This window comes from Pristiophorus japonicus, chromosome 14 (assembly GCF_044704955.1).
Source record: "Pristiophorus japonicus isolate sPriJap1 chromosome 14, sPriJap1.hap1, whole genome shotgun sequence".
NCBI lineage: Eukaryota > Metazoa > Chordata > Chondrichthyes > Pristiophoridae > Pristiophorus > Pristiophorus japonicus.
Genome location: NC_091990.1, coordinates 35,565,595 through 35,585,909, shown reverse-complemented (window position 1 = coordinate 35,585,909; position 20,315 = coordinate 35,565,595). Strand labels below are relative to the sequence as shown.

At 45.8% G+C, this 20,315-nt stretch overlaps 1 protein-coding gene across 3 annotated transcripts in view; it reads right to left on the bottom strand.

Moving 5' to 3' along the window:
• Positions 1–20,315, bottom strand: part of cap1 (CAP, adenylate cyclase-associated protein 1 (yeast)) — a 64,133-nt gene that overhangs the window by 9,387 nt on the left and 34,431 nt on the right. For all 3 annotated transcript variants that reach the window (XM_070899133.1, XM_070899135.1, XM_070899134.1), the window contains exons 7-10: positions 15,646–15,751; positions 8,190–8,364; positions 7,186–7,355; positions 6,466–6,589 (exon numbers count right to left, since the gene is read on the bottom strand). In XM_070899133.1, the coding sequence (XP_070755234.1) occupies positions 6,466–6,589; positions 7,186–7,355; positions 8,190–8,364; positions 15,646–15,751 (575 nt within the window). The remainder of the gene's footprint in view (positions 1–6,465; positions 6,590–7,185; positions 7,356–8,189; positions 8,365–15,645; positions 15,752–20,315) is intronic.

The following is a 20,315-nucleotide window of genomic DNA, read 5'->3' as shown; positions in this document are numbered from 1 at the left end:
GATTTGCGCCATTTTTTTTTGCCGAAGTTGAAAAGCACAGTTTCCCAATCAATTTGCACCAGCGTAGCTCAGTTAGTTACAATTTTTTTTTTTTTTAAGGCAAGTTTTTTTTTCCCCCCAGACAAAGGGGGCGTAAACTGCCACCCATACCAATTCTGGCCATTTAGGCAAGTTTGACCAGCTGAGAGTTACTCCAGTTCTGCTTAGTCCAGTGTATGTGGCCTCTGCAGAAAAACCTTCTGAAGAGTTAAGGAAATCGGCGCAGATAAGTGCAACAGACGCATGGACAGCAGCAGCAGGAAAAGGTAAAGGGGTGGGGGCGGGGGGAAGGAGGGAGGAGAATTAAAGAAGTGGGGGGGGGGGGGGAAGAGAAGGAAAGAGGTGGGGGGGGGGGGGAAGAGGGGAAAGGGAGAAAGGTGGGTGGAGGGGGGAGGGGAAGGGAGAAGGAAAGAGGTGGGGGGAGGGGGAGGGGAAAGGGAAAGGGAGAAGGAAAGAGGTGGGGGGAGGGGGAAGGAAAAAGGTGGGGGGGGGGGAAAGGAAAGAGGTGGGGGGGGAAGGAAAGAGGTGGGGGGAAGGAAAGAGGTGGGGGGGAAGGAAAGAGGTGGGGGGGGGAGGAAAGAGGTGGGGGGGGGAGGAAAGAGGTGGGGGGGGGAGGAAAGAGGTGGGGGGGGGAGGAAAGAGGTGGGGGGGGGAGGAAAGAGGTGGGGGGGGAGGAAAGAGGTGGGGGGGGGAGGAAAGAGGTGGGGGGGGAGGAAAGAGGTGGGGGGGGGAGGAAAGAGGTGGGGGGGGAGGAAAGAGGTGGGGGGGGGAGGAAAGAGGTGGGGGGGGAGGAAAGAGGTGGGGGGGGGGAAGGAAAGAGGTGGGGGGGGGGAAGGAAAGAGGTGGGGGGGGGAAGGAAAGAGGTGGGGGGGGGGGAAGGAAAGAGGTGGCGGGGGGGGGAAGGAAAGAGGTGGCGGGGGGGGGAAGGAAAGAGGTGGGGGGGGGGGGAAGGAAAGAGGTGGGGGGGGGGGGAAGGAAAGAGGTGGGGGGGGGAAGGAAAGAGGTGGGGGGGGGAAGGAAAGAGGTGGGGGGGGGAAGGAAAGAGGTGGGGGGGGGAAGGAAAGAGGTGGGGGGGGAAGGAAAGAGGTGGGGGGGGGAAGGAAAGAGGTGGGGGGGGGAAGGAAAGAGGTGGGGGGGGAAGGAAAGAGGTGGGGGGGGGAAGGAAAGAGGTGGGGGGGGGAAGGAAAGAGGTGGGGGGGGGGGAAGGAAAGAGGTGGGGGGGGGGGAAGGAAAGAGGTGGGGGGGGGGGGAAGGAAAGAGGTGGGGGGGGGGGGGGAAGGAAAGAGGTGGGGGGGGGGGGGAAGGAAAGAGGTGGGGGGGGGAAGGAAAGAGGTGGGGGGGGGAGGAAAGAGGTGGGGGGGGGAAGGAAAGAGGTGGGGGGGGGGAAGGAAAGAGGTGGGGGGGGGGAAGGAAAGAGGTGGGGGGGGGGGAAGGAAAGAGGTGGGGGGGGGGGAGAAGGAAAGAGGTGGGGGGGGGGGAGAAGGAAAGAGGTGGGGGGGGGAGAAGGAAAGAGGTGGGGGGGGGGAAGGAAAGAGGTGGGGGGGGAAGGAAAGAGGTGGGGGGGGGGAAGGAAAGAGGTGGGGGGGGGAAGGAAAGAGGTGGGGGGGGAAGGAAAGAGGTGGGGGGGGAAGGAAAGAGGTGGGGGGGGAAGGAAAGAGGTGGGGGGGGAAGGAAAGAGGTGGGGGGGAAGGAAAGAGGTGGGGGGGGAAGGAAAGAGGTGGGGGGGGGGAAGGAAAGAGGTGGGGGGGGAAGGAAAGAGGTGGGGGGGGGAAGGAAAGAGGTGGGGGGGGGGAAGGAAAGAGGTGGGGGGGGGAAGGAAAGAGGTGGGGGGGGGAAGGAAAGAGGTGGGGGGGGGGAAGGAAAGAGGTGGGGGGGGGGGAAGGAAAGAGGTGGGGGGGGGAAAGGAAAGAGGTGGGGGGGGGAAAGGAAAGAGGTGGGGGGGGAAAGGAAAGAGGTGGGGGGGGGGGGAAGGAAAGAGGTGGGGGGGGGGGAAGGAAAGAGGTGGGGGGGGGGGAGAAGGAAAGAGGTGGGGGGGGGGGGAGAAGGAAAGAGGTGGGGGGGGGGGAGAAGGAAGAGGTGGGGGGGGAGGAAAGAGGTGGGGGGGGGGGGAAAGAGGTGGGGTGGGGGGCGAGGAAAGAGGTGGGGGGGGGAGGAAAGAGGTGGGGGGGGGAGGAAAGAGGTGGGGGGGGGAGGAAAGAGGTGGGGGGGGGGAGGAAAGAGGTGGGGGGGGGGGAGGAAAGAGGTGGGGGGGGGGAGGAAAGAGGTGGGGGGGGGGGGGAAGAGGTGGGGGGGGGGAGGAAAGAGGTGGGGGGGGGAGGAAAGAGGTGGGGGGGGGGAAGGAAAGAGGTGGGGGGGGGAAGGAAAGAGGTGGGGGGGGGGAAGGAAAGAGGTGGGGGGGGAAGGAAAGAGGTGGGGGGGGGAAGGAAAGAGGTGGTGGGGGGGGGGAAGGAAAGAGTGTGGGGGGGGGGAAGGAAAGAGGTGGTGGGGGGGGGGAAGGAAAGAGGTGGTGGGGGGGGGGGAAGGAAAGAGGTGGTGGGGGGGGGGGAAGGAAAGAGGTGGTGGGGGGGGGGGAAGGAAAGAGGTGGTGGGGGGGGGGGAAGGAAAGAGGTGGTGGGGGGGGGGGAAGGAAAGAGGTGGTGGGGGGGGGGGGGAAGGAAAGAGGTGGTGGGGGGGGGGGGGAAGGAAAGAGGTGGTGGGGGGGGGGGGGGAAGGAAAGAGGTGGTGGGGGGGGGGGGGAAGGAAAGAGGTGGTGGGGGGGGGGGGAAGGAAAGAGGTGGTGGGGGGGGGGGGAAGGAAAGAGGTGGGGGGGGGAGGAAAGAGGTGGGGGGGGGGGAGGAGAAGAGGGGGAAGGAACGAGGTTCGGGGGGGAAGAAGGGGGAAGGAACGAGGTGGGGGGGAAGGAACGAAGGGGGGGGGGGGGGAGAAGGGAGCCTTCTGGGTGTAATTAGGTGCGGGGACTGGGAGGGAAGAGGCCATTCCGTCTGGGATAGGGGCAGGGGTGCGGACCGGGAGGCCATTCGGCCTGGGCTCGGGGCAAATATAGCGGACCGGCAAGCCCTTCGGCCAGGGCTACGGATGGGAGACCGGCAAGGTACTCGGGGCTTGGGAGGAGGGGGGTTGGGGGGCTGGAGCTGGACCAGCACCGGCAAGGTGCTCGGGGCGGGCTTGGCAAGCAGACTGGCAAGCCCTTCGGCCAGGGTTAGGGAGCGAACTGGCAAGGCACTCGGAGCCAGGGCCGGGCTGGAGAGCGGACCAGCAAGCCCTTCAGTCAGGGCTAGGGGCAGGGGAACGGCAAAGCACTCGGGGCTGAGGCAGGGGGGAAGGGAGGCTGGACCGGAATTGGCAAGGGGCTCAGGGCAGGCTAGGCAAGCAGACCGTCAAGTCCTTCGGATAGGGGTAGGGGCTGGGGTAGCGGGACTGGCTTTAATAATTGGAGGCAAGTTGCTGCAATATATTTTAATGTGTTTGTAAATTGTTGCAATGTGTTTTAATGTATTGGGAGCTGGCTGTATATCTGACTTTGCAGCCTCAGCTCGCATTGTGTCCCTGGTTACATAACATAATAGGAAAAGGAATAGACCATACGCCCCTTGAACCTGTTCCGCCATTCCAATAAGATCATGGCTAATCTGATCATGGACACAACTCCACTTCCCCACCCGCTCCCCATAACCCCTTATCATTTGAGAAACTGTCTATTTCTGTCTTAAATTTATTCACTGTCCCAGCTTCCACAGCTCTCCGAAGCTGCGAATTCCACAGATTTACAACCCTCAGAGAGAAGAAATTTGTCCTAGTCTCTGTTTTAAATGGGCGGCCTCTTATTCCAAGATCATGCCCTCTAATCCTAGCCTCCCCCATCAGTGGAAACATCCTCTCTGCATCCACCTTGTCAAGCCCCCTCATAATCTTATACGTTTCGGTAAGATCACCTCTCATTCTTCTGAATTCCAACAAGTAGAGGCCCAACCTACTCAACCTTTCCTCATAAGTCAACCCCCTCATCCCAGAATCAACGTGGTGAACCTTCTCTGATCTGCCTCCAAAGCAAGTATATCCTTTCGTAAATATGGAAACCAAAACTGCACACAATATTCCAGGTGTGGCTTCACCAATACCTTATATAGCTGTAGCAAGACTTCCCTGCTTTTATACTCCATCCCCTTTGCAATAAAGGCCAAGCTACCATGGCCTTCCTGATCACTTGCTGTACCTGCATACTATCCTTTTGCGTTTCATGCACAAGTACCCCTAGGTCCCGCTGTACTCCATTTAAATAATAACTTGCTCTTTGATTTTTTTTCCTGCCGAAGTGCATGACCTCACACTTTGCAACATTATACTCCATCTGCTAAATTTTTGCCCACTCACTTAGCCTGTCTATGTCCTTTTGCAGATTTCTTGTATCCTCCTTACACATTGCTTTTCCTCCCATCTTTGTATCGTCAGCAAACTTGGCTATGTTACACTCAGTCCCTTCTTCCATGGCAACCCGATCCTTTTGGCGCAAATCAAGGCTCCACCCCCAAAACTAAAAGGACAGGTTAGGCCATGCCAAAATGAAGAAATCAGACAGGGAAACTTTTTTTTTTTTTTGGAGTGCTTGGGCCCCCAAAAAAAACAGGTGGAACTCTTCAAGTACCCACAAAAAAAGCTTTGGGAAAAACTGAGCCCAAAGTCCCCTAGTTTTAGTTTCCCCTATGAGTGGAAATATCCTCTCTGCATCCATCTTGTCGAGCCCCCTCATTATCTTATACGTTTCTATAAGATCACACCTCATTCTTCTGAACTCCAATGTGTATAGGCCAAACCTACTCAACCTATTCTCAGGTCAACCCCTTCATCTCCTGAATCAACCTTGTGAACCTTCTCTGAGCAGACTCCAATGCAAGTATATCCTTAAATACAGAGACCAAAACTGTACACAGTACTCCAGGTATGGCCGTAACAATAACCTGTACGGTTGTAGCAGGACTTCTCTGCTTTTATACTCTATGCCCCTTGCAATAAAGGCCAACATTCCATTTGCCTTCCTGATTACTTACTGTACCTGCATATTAACTTTGTTTCGTGCACAAGGACCCCCAGATCTCTCTGTACTGCAGCACTTTGCAATTTTTCTCCATTTAAATTATAATTTGCTTTTCTATTATTTCTGCCAAAGTGGATAACCTCACATTTTCCCCACATTATACTCCATCTGTCAAATTTTTGCCCATTCACTTAGCCTGTCTGTATCCCTTTGTAGATTTTTTGTGCCCGCCTCACAATTTGCTTTCCCACCCATCTTTGTATAATCAGCAAACTTGGCTATATTACACTCGGTCCCTTCTTCCAAGTCATTAATATAGATTGTAAATAGTTGAGGACCCAGCACAGATCCCTGCGGCACCCCACTAGTCACTGTTTGTCAGCCAGAGAATGAACCAGTTATCCCGACTGTTTTCCGTTAGCCAATCCTCTATCCATGCTAATATATTACCCTCAACCCTGTGAACTTTTATCTTGTGCAGTAACCTCTTATGTGGCACCTTATCGAATGCCTTCTGGAAATCCAAATACACCACATCCACTGGTTCCCCTTATCCTACCTGCTCTTTACATCATCAAAGAACTCCAGCAAATTTGTCAAACTTGATTTCCCTTTCATAAAACCATGCTGACTCTGCTTTGACTGAATCATGCTTTTCCAAATGTCTCACTACTGCTTCCTTAATAATGGACTCCAGCATTTTCCCAATGACAGATGTTGATATTATACTCCAATTTATAGGCTTTGGATTAGATGCAAAAATAAATTTCAGTACATGGTTGAGTGGCATGCAGACAGAAGTAAACATGACGATTAGTGTTGTTTTATATAAATAAGAATTTATATGCAAGCTTTCTATTTGATGAGATTAAATTTGAAAATTAAAAAATAGTGGATTAATTTACTCCAAAATTACTACAACACTGAAAATGACCAGTTTGTTTTTCGCATGCAATGAGTTTCTCAACCCACAGTCGAGACCAGGTGCTTCCCTACAATGAGGGAATTGAGGGAGAATTCACCTCAGTCTGTAGCTGTGCAATCCCTAGTGGTGCATTACAGCATGCTCAGGGAGAAGGCCTTTCCTTCCAAGGACGGTGAAGGAAAGCCCAGAGGAAGAAGATAAATAATAATTGTGAAGTGTGTTTTTTTTTATACAGGTACCATAAAGTCTATCCAGATTTAATCAGATATATTGCAATAGCCAGTGAACAATCTGAATTTGAGAGACAAGTCACCACTAAACAGACTTAGTCTATTAATTTGCTCGCCTGATGAAAGAAAAGTAGAACTTATGACTGTTGAGCTAAAGTCGTCCCAATGTTGGGAAAAACACAAACTTAAGGCTTTTAAAAAGCAGCTTGAAGATTTAATCTTTGCTCATTTCTGCTTACCAATAATGATGGAGTTGATCTTGCCTTTGATGTTAAGGGTGCTGTGTGCACACTTATACACATACGCCACTTGCTTCAACTCTGTGTCCTCAATCATCAGGTTATTGGCATTCTCATAGTTTTCCTACAAGTAGAGAACAATCTTAGACATTTTATTACTAAAGCAAAATACTGCAGATGCTGGAATCTGAAATAAAAACAGAAAATGCTGGAAATCTCAGCAGGTCAGGCAGCATCTGTGGAGAGAAAAAGAGTTTGAAAAGAACACATTCTTAAGAAGCACTGAAATGGAGGGTGGGGGGGGGGGGGTTAACCATTGCATTCCACGTCCCCCAATATCCCAAATTTAATATTCTCATCCTCGTTTTTGAAATCCCGCCAAGACCTTGCTTCCCTCTATCTTTGTACGCCATTCTAGCCCTGTAATGACCTCCACAGATATGCATTTTGCACCAGGGGTCACAAGGACAGCTATTGGGGCACAATACTGACTAATTGTTCCCTCACTAAGTTCAGGGGTGCTGAGGCTAACTGGAGCTCGAATTGTTGTTCCAGCTGCAATCAACTAAGCAAATACCAGGAATTGAACTAAGGACTCTTGTACATGGCACATTTGGTGATGCATTTATCCTCTAGATCAAGGGTGTTTTTGCAATTCTTCTGAAATCATACAACCTATTATCCCATAAATTATAATTCAGTTTAACTTTTAAGACTCACCACTCTCCATTTCTTTCCTTCCAATTCTAGCATGGGCGGCTCTTTCTTGGCTGCTGGCTTCAGTGATGGAGTAGCTGCTTTGAATGGCTTTGGACTACAATGGACAGCATCTGGGTTTCTCAATGTCGGGTTCTTGTGAGTTTTTTCACTGTCCGACACATGTTTCAGTCCTGAATTAATGAACAAAATGTTTACAGCATAATCCAAGATATATTTTTTAACATTTTAGTTCATTTCCAGCTCTATGCATCTTAACTCCATTTGCAGAAGAGTACCCTGTACTACAGGAGTATTTGGACTTGTCTGTGTACAACCGTGGCGCCTCACTGACCATGCACAAAGTTTAAATCCACGTTTTCCATTTCCATAAATCTCAAGTTGCAGATACCTGTACCAAGAGATATTCGTATCTCAATTTAGGATTTATCTACCAATGAGACACTAGCACTAAAAATACCCTTTTCCAAATCTCCTGGCTACAAGAAATTCAACAAACCAATGAATAATATAAAAACACAAATAGTATGAGTTAGGTATACATTGGAATTCATTGGTCTGATTTCCAGGGCTCAGGGGAGACACTGCAGCATCTTTGTACCAACTTTGTGGATCCCTACTGGAGTGTTTCCTCTAAGGCAGAGGATAACAAGGGTATTCCAACTTTGTATATTATTCAAAAGGATGCTTACTTGATGCAGGGCTACCAGTGTCCATTTCACATCCCTTAAAGCTAATGGATACCACATCTTTTTATATAAAGAAAAATACACAAATTCACCAATAGGCTTTGTTCCAAGTAAATCCTAATTACTATTCCTCTCCTCAAAGAAAGGAAAACCTGAAAGCTAAAATTACATTTGAGCAGTCTATCCTGTTTATGGCCCAACTGTTGTTAAGAGCTCAGAAATATCTACAGAATTTATAGCTACTGTGGTCCATTTAAATCAGGGTGGTGATTTCAGATCAAGTACGAACAAACAACTCCAACACAGTATATTACTTACTACTTGTAACTCCAGATCCCTTGTTAATATCAGAAAATAGAGATGATCGGGAACTACTTGTGTCCCCCGTGGGAGAAGCCATTGCAGGCGGTCCTGCAGGAGGAGGAGGAGGGGGGGCGGGAGCTCCTCCCGATGAAGGTGGCACAGAACCAGAAGATGTTGTTGCTTTAGGACCCTTGAAAGATGAGTGAGAAAAAAAAGCTAATCACTGTTCAAAACCATACGTTAAGATAAAAGTGCTGTCTAAGAACAATGCCGATATGAAATGTGGAAATTCCAGGTACAAGGAAATACCAATTTCAGCAATTCACTGCACTCAAAGTGCGCAAGAGACCTTTCCAAAAAGATCAAAAGAGAAAACACAACATAATTAAAAATCCACTGTTTATTAGTTTCTTTGACCGCTCAAATTCACACAAGATGGAGACATTTTTTTTGTGCTAAGATCCAGTAATTGCACATTGGCTCACCAATCAAGTATTTGGCATTGTCCACATCTCTTAAATTTCACAATTTGGTCACGGGGAGGGGGGGAAAAGAGAGGGAGAAGTTGACTGCTGCCAAAATAAAGCAGGTTAAATAAGACATTTTCTTCCAAGTTTTGAGCAACTAACCTATGATTTTCTTTCAATAAAGTTACAAGTCTTACAAGAAACCAGAAGTGATGATTGCAAGTACCCTATATTAGTAATGAAATACTTGCTTGAACTATTGTAGATGCTGTACAAAGAGGCTCAAGATGAATCCTTGCTACCCATGTTAAAGTTGTTTGGAAACAATGAGCAATTAGAATTAATGAAATTTATACCACAGGAGGCGGCAAATAGGGTCACTTGCACCCGGTCCCTTCTGAGCTATCCACTTAATGCCCCCCCTTACCTTTACATTTTTGTTTTCCCTTTTAAAACCTATTACGTACTCTGCTGCCACCATTTTTGATAGAACATTCCATGTTCTAACAACAATCGAGACTCCAGTATGGTATGTTGCCTCCCTGGTGCAAGGGTCAAGGATGTCTCCGAGCGAGTGCAGGACATTCTAAAAAGGGAGGGAGAACAGCCAGTTGTCGTGGTGCACATTGGTACCAACGACATAGGTAAAAAAAAAAAAAGGGATGAGGTCCTACGAGATGAATTTAAGGAGCTAGGAGCTAAATTAAAAAGTAGGACCTCAAAAGTAGTAATCTCGGGATTGCTACCAGTGCCACGTGCTAGTCAGAGTAGGAATCGCAAGATAGCACAGATGAATACGTGGCTTGAGCAGTGGTGCAGCAGGGAGGGATTCAAATTCGTGGGGCATTGGAACAGGTTCTGGGGGAGGTGGGACCAGTACGAACTGCACCTGGGCAGGACCGGAACCAATGTCCTAGGGGGAGTGTTTGCTAGTGCTGTTGGTGAGGAGTTAAACTAATATGGCAGGGGGATGGGAACCAATACAGGGAGACAGAGGGAAAAAAAAAAAAAGAGAGACAAAAACAAAAGACAGAAAAGAGATGAGTAAAAGTGGAGGGCAGAGAAACCAAAGGCAAGAAACAAAAAGGGCCACTGAATATAAAAGGGCTGCAGGAGGGGTCAAAACTAAAAATCATGGTTTAAAAACTATGATGAAAACACTCTACATAAATGCACGCAGCATTCGAAATAAAGTAAATGAGTTGACGGCACAAATCATTACAAATGGGTATGATTTGGTGGCCATTACAGAAACATGGTTGCAAGGTGGCCAAGACTGGGAATTAAACATACAGGGGTATCTGACGATTCAGAAAAATAGGCAAGAAGGGAAAGGAGGTGGGGTAGCTCTGTTAATAAAAGATGATATCAGGGCAGTTGTGAGGGATGATATTGGCTCCAATGAACAAAATGTTGAATCATTGTGGGTGGAGATTAGAGATAGTAAGGGGAAAAAGTCACTGGTCGGCGTAGTTTATAGGCCCCCAAATAATAACTTCACAGTGGGGCGGGCAATAATCAAGGGAATAATGGAGGCATGTGAAAAAGGAACAGCAGTAGTCATGGGGGATTTTAACCTACATATCGATTGGTCAAATCAAATCGCACGGGGTAGACTGGAGGAGGAATTTCATAGAATGCATACGAGTTTGTTTCTTAGAACAGTATGTAACAGAACCTACAAGGGAGCAAGCTATCTTAGATCTGGTCCTGTGTAATGAGACAGGAAAAATAAATGATCTCCTCGTAAAAGATCCTCTCGGAATGAGTGATCACAATATGGTTGAATTTGTAATACAAATTGAGGATGAGGAAGTTGTGTCAGAAACGAGCGTACTGTGCTTAAACAAAGGGGATTACAGTGGGATGAGAGCAGAGTTGGCTAAAGTAGACTGGAAACAAGGACTAAACGGTGGCACAATTGAGGAACAGTGGAGGACTTTTAAGGAGCTCTTTCATAGTGCGCAACAAAAATATATTCCAGTGAAAAAGAAGGGCGGCAAGAGAAGGGATAACCAGCCGTGGATAACCAAGGAAATAAAGGAAAGTATCAAATCAAAGACCAATGCGTATAATGTAGCCAAGGTTAGTGGGAAACTAGAGGATTGGGAAAATTTAAAGTAACAGCAAAGAATGACTAAAAAAGCAATAAAGAAAGGGAAGATAGATTACGAAGATAAACTTGCGCAAAACATAAAAACAGATAGTAAAAGCTTTTACAGATATATAAAACGGAAAAGAGTGACTAAAGTAAATGTTGGTCCCTTAGAAGATGAAAAGGGAGATTTAATAATGGGAAATGTGGATATGGCTGAGACCTTAAACAATTATTTTGCTTCCGTCTTCACAGTGGAAGACACAAAAACCATGCCAAAATTTGCAGGCCACAGGAATGTGGGAAGGGAGGACCTTGAGACAATCACTATCACTAGGGGGGTAGTGCTGGAGAGGCTAATGGGACTGAAGGTAGACATGTCCCCTGGTCCTGATGAAATGCATCCCAGGGTATTAAAAGAGATGTCGGAAGTTATAGCAGATGCATTCGTTATAATCTACCAAAATTCTCTGGACTCTGGGGAGGTACCAGTGGATTGGAAAGCAGCTAATGTAACGCCTCTGTTTAAAAAAGGGGGCAGGCAAAAGGCAGGTAACTATAGGCCAGTTAGTTTAACATCTGTAGTGGGGAAAATGCTTGAAACTATCATTAAGGAAGAAATAGCGGGACATCTAGATAGGAATGGTGCAATCAAGCAGACGCAGCATGGATTCATGAAAGGGAAATCATGTTGAACTAACTTACTGGAATTCTTTGATATAACGAGCATGGTGGATAGAGGTGTACCGATGGATGTGGTGTATTTAGATTTCCAAAAGACATTCAATAAGGTGCCACACAAAAGGTTACTGCAGAAGATAGAGGTACGCGGAGTCAGAGGAAATATATTAGCATGGATAGAGAATTGGCTGGCGAACAGAAAGCAGAGAGTCGGGATAAATGGGTCCTTTTCCGGTTGGAAATCAGTGGTTAGTGGTGTGCAACAGGGATCAGTGCTGGGACCACAACTGTTTACAATATACATAGATGACCTAGAAGAGGGGACAGAGTGTAGTGCAACAAAATTTGCAGATGACACTAAGATTAGTGGGAAAGCGGGTTGTGTAGAGGACTCAGAGGCTGCAAGGAGATTTGAATAGGTTAAGCGAATGGGCTAAGGTTTGGCAGATGGAATACAGTGTCGGAAAGTGTGAGGTCATCCACCTTGAGAAAAAAAAAAACAGTAAAAGGGAATATTATTTGAATGGGGAGAAATTACAACATGCTGTGGTGCAGAGGGACCTGGAGGTCCTTGTGCATGAAACTCTTTTTGGTCCTTGTGCATGAATCCCAAAAGGTTAGTTTGCAGGTGCAGCAGGTAATCAGGAAGGCAAATGAAATGTTGGCCTTCATTGCGAGAGGGATGGAGTACAAAAGCAGGGAGGTCTTGCTGCAACTGTATAAGGTATTGGTAAGGCCGCACCTGGAGTACTGCGTGCAGTTTTGGTCACCTTACTTAAGGAAGGATATACTAGCTTTGGAAGGGGTACAGAGACGATTCACTAGGCGGATTCCAGAAATGAGGGGGTTACCTTATGATGATAGATTGAGTAGACTGGGTCTTTACTCGTTGGAGTTCAAAAGGATGAGGGGTGATCTTATAGAAACATTTAAAATCATGAAAGGGATAGACAAGATAGAGGCAGAGAGGTTGTTTCCATTGGTAGGGGAGACTAGAACCAAGGGGCACAGCCTCAAAATACGGAGGAGCCAATTTAAAACAGAGTTGAGAAAGAATTTCTTCTCCCAGAGGGTTGTGAATCTGTGGAATTCTCTGCCCAAGGAAGCAGTTGAGGCTAGCTCATTAAATGTTTTCAAGTCAAAGATAGATAGATTTTTAACCAATAGGGGAATTAAGGGTTACGGGGAGAGGGCGGGTAAGTGGAGCGGAGTCCACGGCCAGATCAGCCATGATCTTATTGAATGGCGGAGCAGGCTCAAGGGGCTAAATGGCCTACTCCTGTTCCTAATTCTTATGTTCTTAACCCTCTGCGTCAAAAAAAATCCTCCCTGCACTCGTCAATTTATATCCTTTAAGTTACCAACTCACCAACCAGTGGAAACAGTTTTTCCCTATTTATTAAAGCCCTTCCTTCATAACTAAATACTTATCAAATGATCTCAACATTTCCTGTACATTCTAATGCAAAGACGTACAATTTCTCTAGTTTCCCCTCATAACTAAAGCCTCTAAAGCATATCTGAATTTCTGTCAAATTTCTAAGGAAATGAGTGCAGTGAACAGAGCTTTTGCAATACATCAGGGTTGGAGTTAGCTGAAGTTTTTAAACACTACATGGTGCAATTGCAGTACAAGTTCCTGTCACAGCACATCCAAAAATAGCCAATTGTATAACATCCCATATTGCCAACAGCGATGAAACCCATTACTGATTAAGAATCATTTCCAGTGACAACCTAGGGGTACAATGAGCAAAATCAAACAGCCTTCGGCCTGAAGATTAATAAACCATTCTCCACAGAACCATACTACAGACGTTTACAGCACGGAAGGCAGCCATTTGACCCATTATGCAAGTGCCAGGCTTTTTGCTGGAGCAATCCAAAAGTAACCCGAATGCCCTGTTCTCTTCCCATAGCTTTGTAATCCTCTTCCGCTTTAAATATTATCCTATTTTGTTGTTTATGGGATTTTGCAGTGTACAAATGAGCTGCTGCATTTGCCTACACAAGCAGTTATAACGTGCTTTGTGCCATCCTGAAGCAATAAGGTGCTTTACATAAACACAAGTTTGTTCTTTTTTCTGCGCAGACCTACCAGAATAAAGGCATTATTGGCCGAAATAGGAACCTGGTCTCATGCCGTACCAATATCAGGAGCTTCCAATAGGGGCGAGGAGTGGCGCGGGGGGTGGGGAGAATTTACATTTTGGTATCAATTAGCACCAGAGCTGCACAAGGATAAAGGCAGCAATAAATATAAATCCCCTATTTAGGGGTGGATGGTAGGGGGACACAGAGAAGGGAAGGTGAAGGAGGAAAATTTTTTTAATGATGCACATTAACCATAAAATGAGTCTGTTGCATCTTATGCATGCTATTCCTGAATTAGGAATTGTCTTGCAATATTGGGGTGGAGAAGATGGGCAACAAGACCAAGAGCATTCTGTTTCACGGCACCTTACTCCAAGAGAATTGTTCAAATTCCAGGGGCCACACCATGGAAATATATTGAAAAATGGTCAGTATTGTTTCAACACAATCATGTCCACAAATTCATGATTTAAATAAATTGTTCTGAGATTAGCCCAGTATTAATTAACCCAATTATTTGGTAAATCTTTGGTAGTGTGCGCAACTGACCATCACAGTTCCATTCATATCTGACAAAGCCAGGACTGGAAATTAACAGCGAGTCGGTCAGACGTCTTTGAGGGGCTTTAAGTGCATTCTCCAGCATTGGCCATTTCTCTTAGATGGACATGTTTATTATTTCTAAAGTTGAAACCACCTGTTAAATGATAAAGTTCATCGCAAGCTTAATAAAAGCCATGCAAACTGTCACAAACCAGACACGTTCCAATTCGATTATCGTCCTTTTTTTTTCTCTTCCATCATTTGGGGTGGTTTGTTTCAGCTACTACATTCCTGCTCTCAAATTCTCTACCCACTTCCCTCCTCCTTGCCACCTCAATCCTCGCTTTCATAAGCCTAGACAAAAACCTTGTCTGTGGTCATGTTTTAGGCTCCCATCTCTCTCGCTCCATGCTCTGTCGTACCTCATCATTTTCCTTCTCACTGTAGTGATTTGGAGGCTTATTGCATAAGAAACGCTACATAAATGCAAGTTGTTATTCAAAACTGCCGAGAACTATAATCTTTTAATCCTGGAGCCAATGCAGCTTTAAACTCAACCAGTTCCAACCTTGCAGATAGCTTATTCATGCATTTTCCATTTTGGTTAGAGATATTGTATGCACAATTAATTTTACATTGGGAATTTCATGAAGAAACTGGCTGCTTTTAGTGCAGCCCACATCACTGAAGGAGGAAAAAAATCTTAGGCTGAATTGATGCACATTAACCATAAAATGAGTCTATTACATCTGATGCATGCTATTCCTGAATTATATACTTATAAATATTCTAATTTCCAGGTTAAAAAAAACATGTACTGCATGCAGTTAACTGATTTCCATGCTGCTAATTCTACAAGTAGAGAATGGATCCCTGAAGGATGGTTAGTGTATCTGTTCCACATGTGCTCTCTTTCCCTATCAAAGTCACTTTTGAATAACATGAAAGTTTAGAGTAAACTTTTACTTAAAAACAAGTCTTTTAGGCTCCCCAATGTCCTTGGGAGTAAATACACTGCTGGCGCAGCATTAAACCATGCAGACAACATCCCCAGTTCGCTTCCCAATCTGTACCTTATCTTGAGATGGGCTGTCATTTTTTTTTGTCCTGGGATGTGGGCGTCACTAGCAAGGCCAGCATTTATTGCCCATCCCTAATTGTCCTGGAGGTGATGGTAGTGAGCCGCCTTTTCGAATCACAGTGCGGTTAGGGAGGGAGTTCCAGGATTTTGAATTGGGTTGGAACAATTACCTCAGCACCCCTAGGCTGAGGGGAAGGGGAAGGGGAAGATATCAAACAGAGTTCCAAGTTGCTGTTTTCGTGTGTAACGCTGGAAGGCTATTTGACCATGGAAGCCAGTCGCAATTATACCACAGTTAGCCTGTATCATCATCTCACCGGATGACCTCACACACGGGAAATTTTACTTTCACCAACTGAAGTCAGTGAACTCAGCGCAAACGTGATCCGTGTGACTCAATATGACAACACAGTGTATAATAATCCTTCTTTCCACCCTTACACTTGTTGCAATAGTGAGCTAGAGGAGTTCAGCACCAAATGGTTGCATACAGAGAACTGGGACACTTACAGTCTTGCTCCATGAAAGCCCAGTGGTGTGGTTTGCTTTGATGTATGCTTGAAGCTCTGTCCAAAAGCTTATATAGGCCTTAACCCACTCCACATGTCTTTTATCACTGAAATTAAAAGAGTTAGTCATTAGTTAAAATATCACCTTCTATAAGCTTCTCCTTCCTTCCATCTCCCCTCTCTGTGCATCTCACTCTGTATACCTCAAAGTCAGACTCTTTGTATAGCTCACCTATTATGTTAGGGAGGCGAGAGGCAGGCAGGGAATTTGAACTGGAAAGGAATTTATGACAGGGCCGAGAGTGGGAGTCACCGTCTTCCCATCACCGTTTTGCTGCATCTAGTACCGTGTCCGGACCAATACAGCTTGTCCTGCAATTGCTGCGACAGCAGGTGTGGTTGAACAAAAATAGCAGTCAGAGCCAAGAAGACGGGACAATTCTGGATAACTTATAGTCTACTGTGGTTACAGACAGACCTTGCCTTTCCTTTGTAGCTTAGTGCAATATATTTGTGATTTTGCATAATTGCTCGAGGCAGTTGGGGACGGTTCACCTAAACTCCCTCTTTCCACCCTTCCCCTTGTTGCCTCCACCTCTAGTCCAATTTCAAAAGGTGTCATTTTCAGAACCAAGTGTAAAGGCTGGCTGCAGAACAGAAGCAGGCTGGAAGCTTGTGGAATAGTTCTGGTAATTACGGGCCCAAGTTTCCACACGATAAAAAACAGGCGCCCCTCCGAGCTGGGCGACCGTTTTTCGCGCCTAAAACGGCACCTAAAAAAACCTCACAATTCTGGAGCGTTCTTGGGGGGCGGAGCCTACACTCACGCCGATTTTGTAAGTGGGAGGGGGCGGGTACTATTTAAATTAGTTTTTTTCCTGCCGGCAACGCTGCGCGTGCGCATTGGAGCGTTCGCGCATGCTCAGTGTGAAAAAAACATTGGCACTCGGCCATTTTTGTAGTTCTTTGTAGCTGTTTAATTTTTGAACATTTTTTAATAAAAGCACATTGCCATCAGCACTTGCAGCCTTCTCTGTCTCCTTCCCCCCTCCCCCGCGGGAATGAAACGGCTGTTTAATTCCCCCCCTTCCCCTCCACGGGAACGAAACGGCTGTTCCCTCCCCTCCACGGAAACAAGACGGCTGTTCCCTTCTCCCCCTACCCCCCGCGGGAACGAACGCCTGCAGAATTCTCCGTGCCTGATGCACTTTCACACAGGTAGGAAGATGGTTTATTTAATCTTTTCTTATAAATGTTTATTCAGGTTGGATTTATTTGTATAATATTTGTAGAAGTATAAATAAGGATTTATTGTAGAATTTAATGAGTTCCCTTCCCCCCCCCTCTTCGTTCTGGACGCCGAATTTGTAACCTGCGCCTGATTTTTTAATGTGTAGAACAGGTTTTTTCAGTTCTACAAAAATCTTCACTTGCTCCATTCTACTTTAGTTTGGAGTACGTTTTCACTGTGGAAACTTTGAAATCAGGCGTCAGTGGCCGGACACGCCCCCTTTTGAAGAAAAAATTCTGTTCCAAAGTAGAACTGTTCTACCTGACTAGAACTGCAGAAAAAAAAAATGTGGGGAATTGCGATTTCTAAGATAGTCCGTTCTCCACCAGTTGCTCCTAAAAATCAGGCGCAAATCATGTGGAAACTTGGGCCCTATATGTGGGAGATTTAATATGGTTTGCATAGATGAATCAGATATGAGCAATGTGGAGTATCATGATGGACACAATCTATTTGCACAGATTATGTACAGAAATTTATTGATATGATATACTTTTGTCTACAATCAAGAATTGAATGAAATATTAATGGAAAAGTTATCTACAAAAAAAAACCTTGGAAACCCATACCAAAATGTTGATTTCGAGATCATCTTTAAGGTTACAACTGAAAGATCAGATGATATATGCCAATTTATTTTGCTGCCCTGGCATTATACCCTCTGGCATTACAGATACGGAGACGTTTTAAAATAAAATTCATTTCTTGGTCACAATGGACTTCTTGTGGCCCTGCTCAGAGTTGCATTAGGTGTGGCCTCAGTAGGCTGGTCACCAGCAAGACTGAGGTAATTGGTGGACAGAAAAGGAGAAAAAAAAATGCTTCATGATTTGGGAGTTACATAATCATTACAGGGTTATCCCGTAATTTCAAATTCAGTTGGAGGGTGAGAAAGTTGGATCTCAAACCAGTGTCCTAAGCTTAAATAAAGGAGACTACAAAGGTATGAAGGCAGAGTTGGTTAATGTGGACTGGGGAAATAGATTAAAGTGTGGGACAGTTGATGAGCAATGGCAGACATTTAAGGAGATATTTCATAACTCGCAACAAAAATATATTCCAATGAGAAGGAAAGACCAAGAGACCTTCCGTGGCCAACTAAGAGATGGTATCAAATTAAAAACAAGGGCATACAATGCGGGCCAAGACTAGTGGGAGGCCAGAGGGTTGGGAAACTTTTAAAAGTCAGCAAATAACGACTAAAAAAATGAAAAAAAGAGAGGGAAGATAGATTATGAAAGTAAACTAGCACGAAATATAAAAACAGTAAGCATTTCTACAGGTACATAAAAAGGAAAAAAAAAAAAAAGAGTGGCTATAGTAAATGTCGTCCCCCTAGAGGATGAGACTGGGGAATTAATAACAGGGAACAGGGAAATGGCAGACATTGAACAAATATTTTGTAAGGCCTTCATGATAGAAGACACCAAAAACATCTCAATAGTGGATAATCAAGGGGAGGGAGGAACTTAATACAACCACTAAAGAAATAGTTCTCGGTAAAATAATGGGACTAAAGGTGAACAAGTCCCCTGGACCTGATGGCTTACATCCTAGGGTCTTAAAATAAGTGGTTGCAGAGATAATGGATGCATTGGTTGTAATCTACCAAAATTCCCTGGATGCTGGGGAGGTCCCAGCAGAATGAAACTGCAAATGTAATGATCCTATTTTAAAAAGAGGCAGACAGAAAGCAGGAAACTATAGACCAGTTAGCCTAACATCTGTCAGACCTGGGTGTCATGGTACATAGTCATTGAAAGTTGGCATGCAGGTACAGCAGGCGGTGAAGGCGGCAAAGGGTATGTTGGCCTTCATAGCTAGGGGATTTGCGTATAGGAGAAGGGAGGTCTTACTGCAGTTGTACAGGGCCTTAGTGAGGCCTCACCTGGAATATTGTGTTCAGTTTTGGACTCCTAATCTGAGGAAGGATGTTCTTGCTATTGAGGGAGTGCAGCGAAGGTTCACCAGACTGATTCCCACGATGGCAGGACTGACATGAGGAGTGACTGGATCGACTGGGCCTGTATTCACTGGAGTTTAGAAGGATGAGAGGGGATCTCATAGAAACATAAAATTCTGACAGGACTGGACAGTTAGATGCAGGAAGAATGTTCCCGATGTTGGGGAAGCCCAGAACCAGGGGACATAGTCTTAAGGATAAGGGGTAAGCCATTTAGGACTGAGATGAGGAGAAAGTTCTTCACTCAAGAGTTGTTAACCTGTGAAATTCCCTACCGCAGAGAATTGTTGATGCCAGTTCATTGGATATATTCAAGAGGGAGTTAGATATGGCCCTTACGGCTAAGGGGATCAAGGGGTATGGAGAGAAAGCAGGAAAGAGGTACTGAGGTGAATGATCAGCCATGATCTTATTGAATGGCGGTACAGGCTCGAAGGGCCAAATGGCCTACTCCTGCACCTATTTTCTATGGGGAAAATGCTGAAGTCCATTATTAAGGAAGCAGTAACAGGACATTTGGAAAAGCATAATTCAATCTAGCAGAGCCAGCATGGTTTTATGAAAAAGAGTAATCATGTTTGACAAATTTGCTGGAGTTCTTTGAGGATGTAACGAGCAGGGTAGATATGGGGGAACCAGTAGATGTGGTGTATTTGAAAGTCCAGAAGGATTTCGATAAGGTGCCACATAAAAAGGTTACTGCACAAGATAAAAGTTCACGGGGTAGGGGCAAGATATTAGCATGGATAGAGGATTGGCCAACTAACAGAAAACAGAGTCGGGGTAAATGGATCATTTTCCAGTTGGCAAACAGTGACTAGTGGGGTGCCGCAGGGATCAGTGCTGGGTCCTCAACTATTTATAATCTATATTAATGACTTGGATGAAGAAATGAGGAGTGTAATGTAGCCAAGTTTGCTGATGATACAAAAGGTGGGTGGGAAAGCAAATTGTGAGGAGGACACAAAATCTGCAAAGGGATATGGACAGGCTAAGTGAATGGGCAAAAATTTGGCAGAGAGAGTATAATGTGGGAAAATGTAAGGTTATCCACTTTGCAAGAAATAGAAAAACAAATTATAATTTAAATGGAGAAAAATTACAACGTGCTGCAGTACAGAGGGACCTGGAGGTCCTTGTGCATGAAACACAAAGTTAGTATGCAGGTACAGCAAGTAATCAGGAAGGCAAATGGAATGTTGGCCTTTATTGTAAGGGGGTTTAGAGTATAAAAGCAGAGAAGTCCTGTTATAACTGTACAAGGTATTGGTGAGGCCACACCTAGAGTACTGCGTACAGTTTTGGTCTCCGTATTTAAGGAAGGATATACTTGCATTGGAGACTGTTCAGAGAAGGTTCACTAGGTTGATTCTGGAGATGAGGGGGTTGACTTATGAAGATAAGTTGAGTAGGTTGT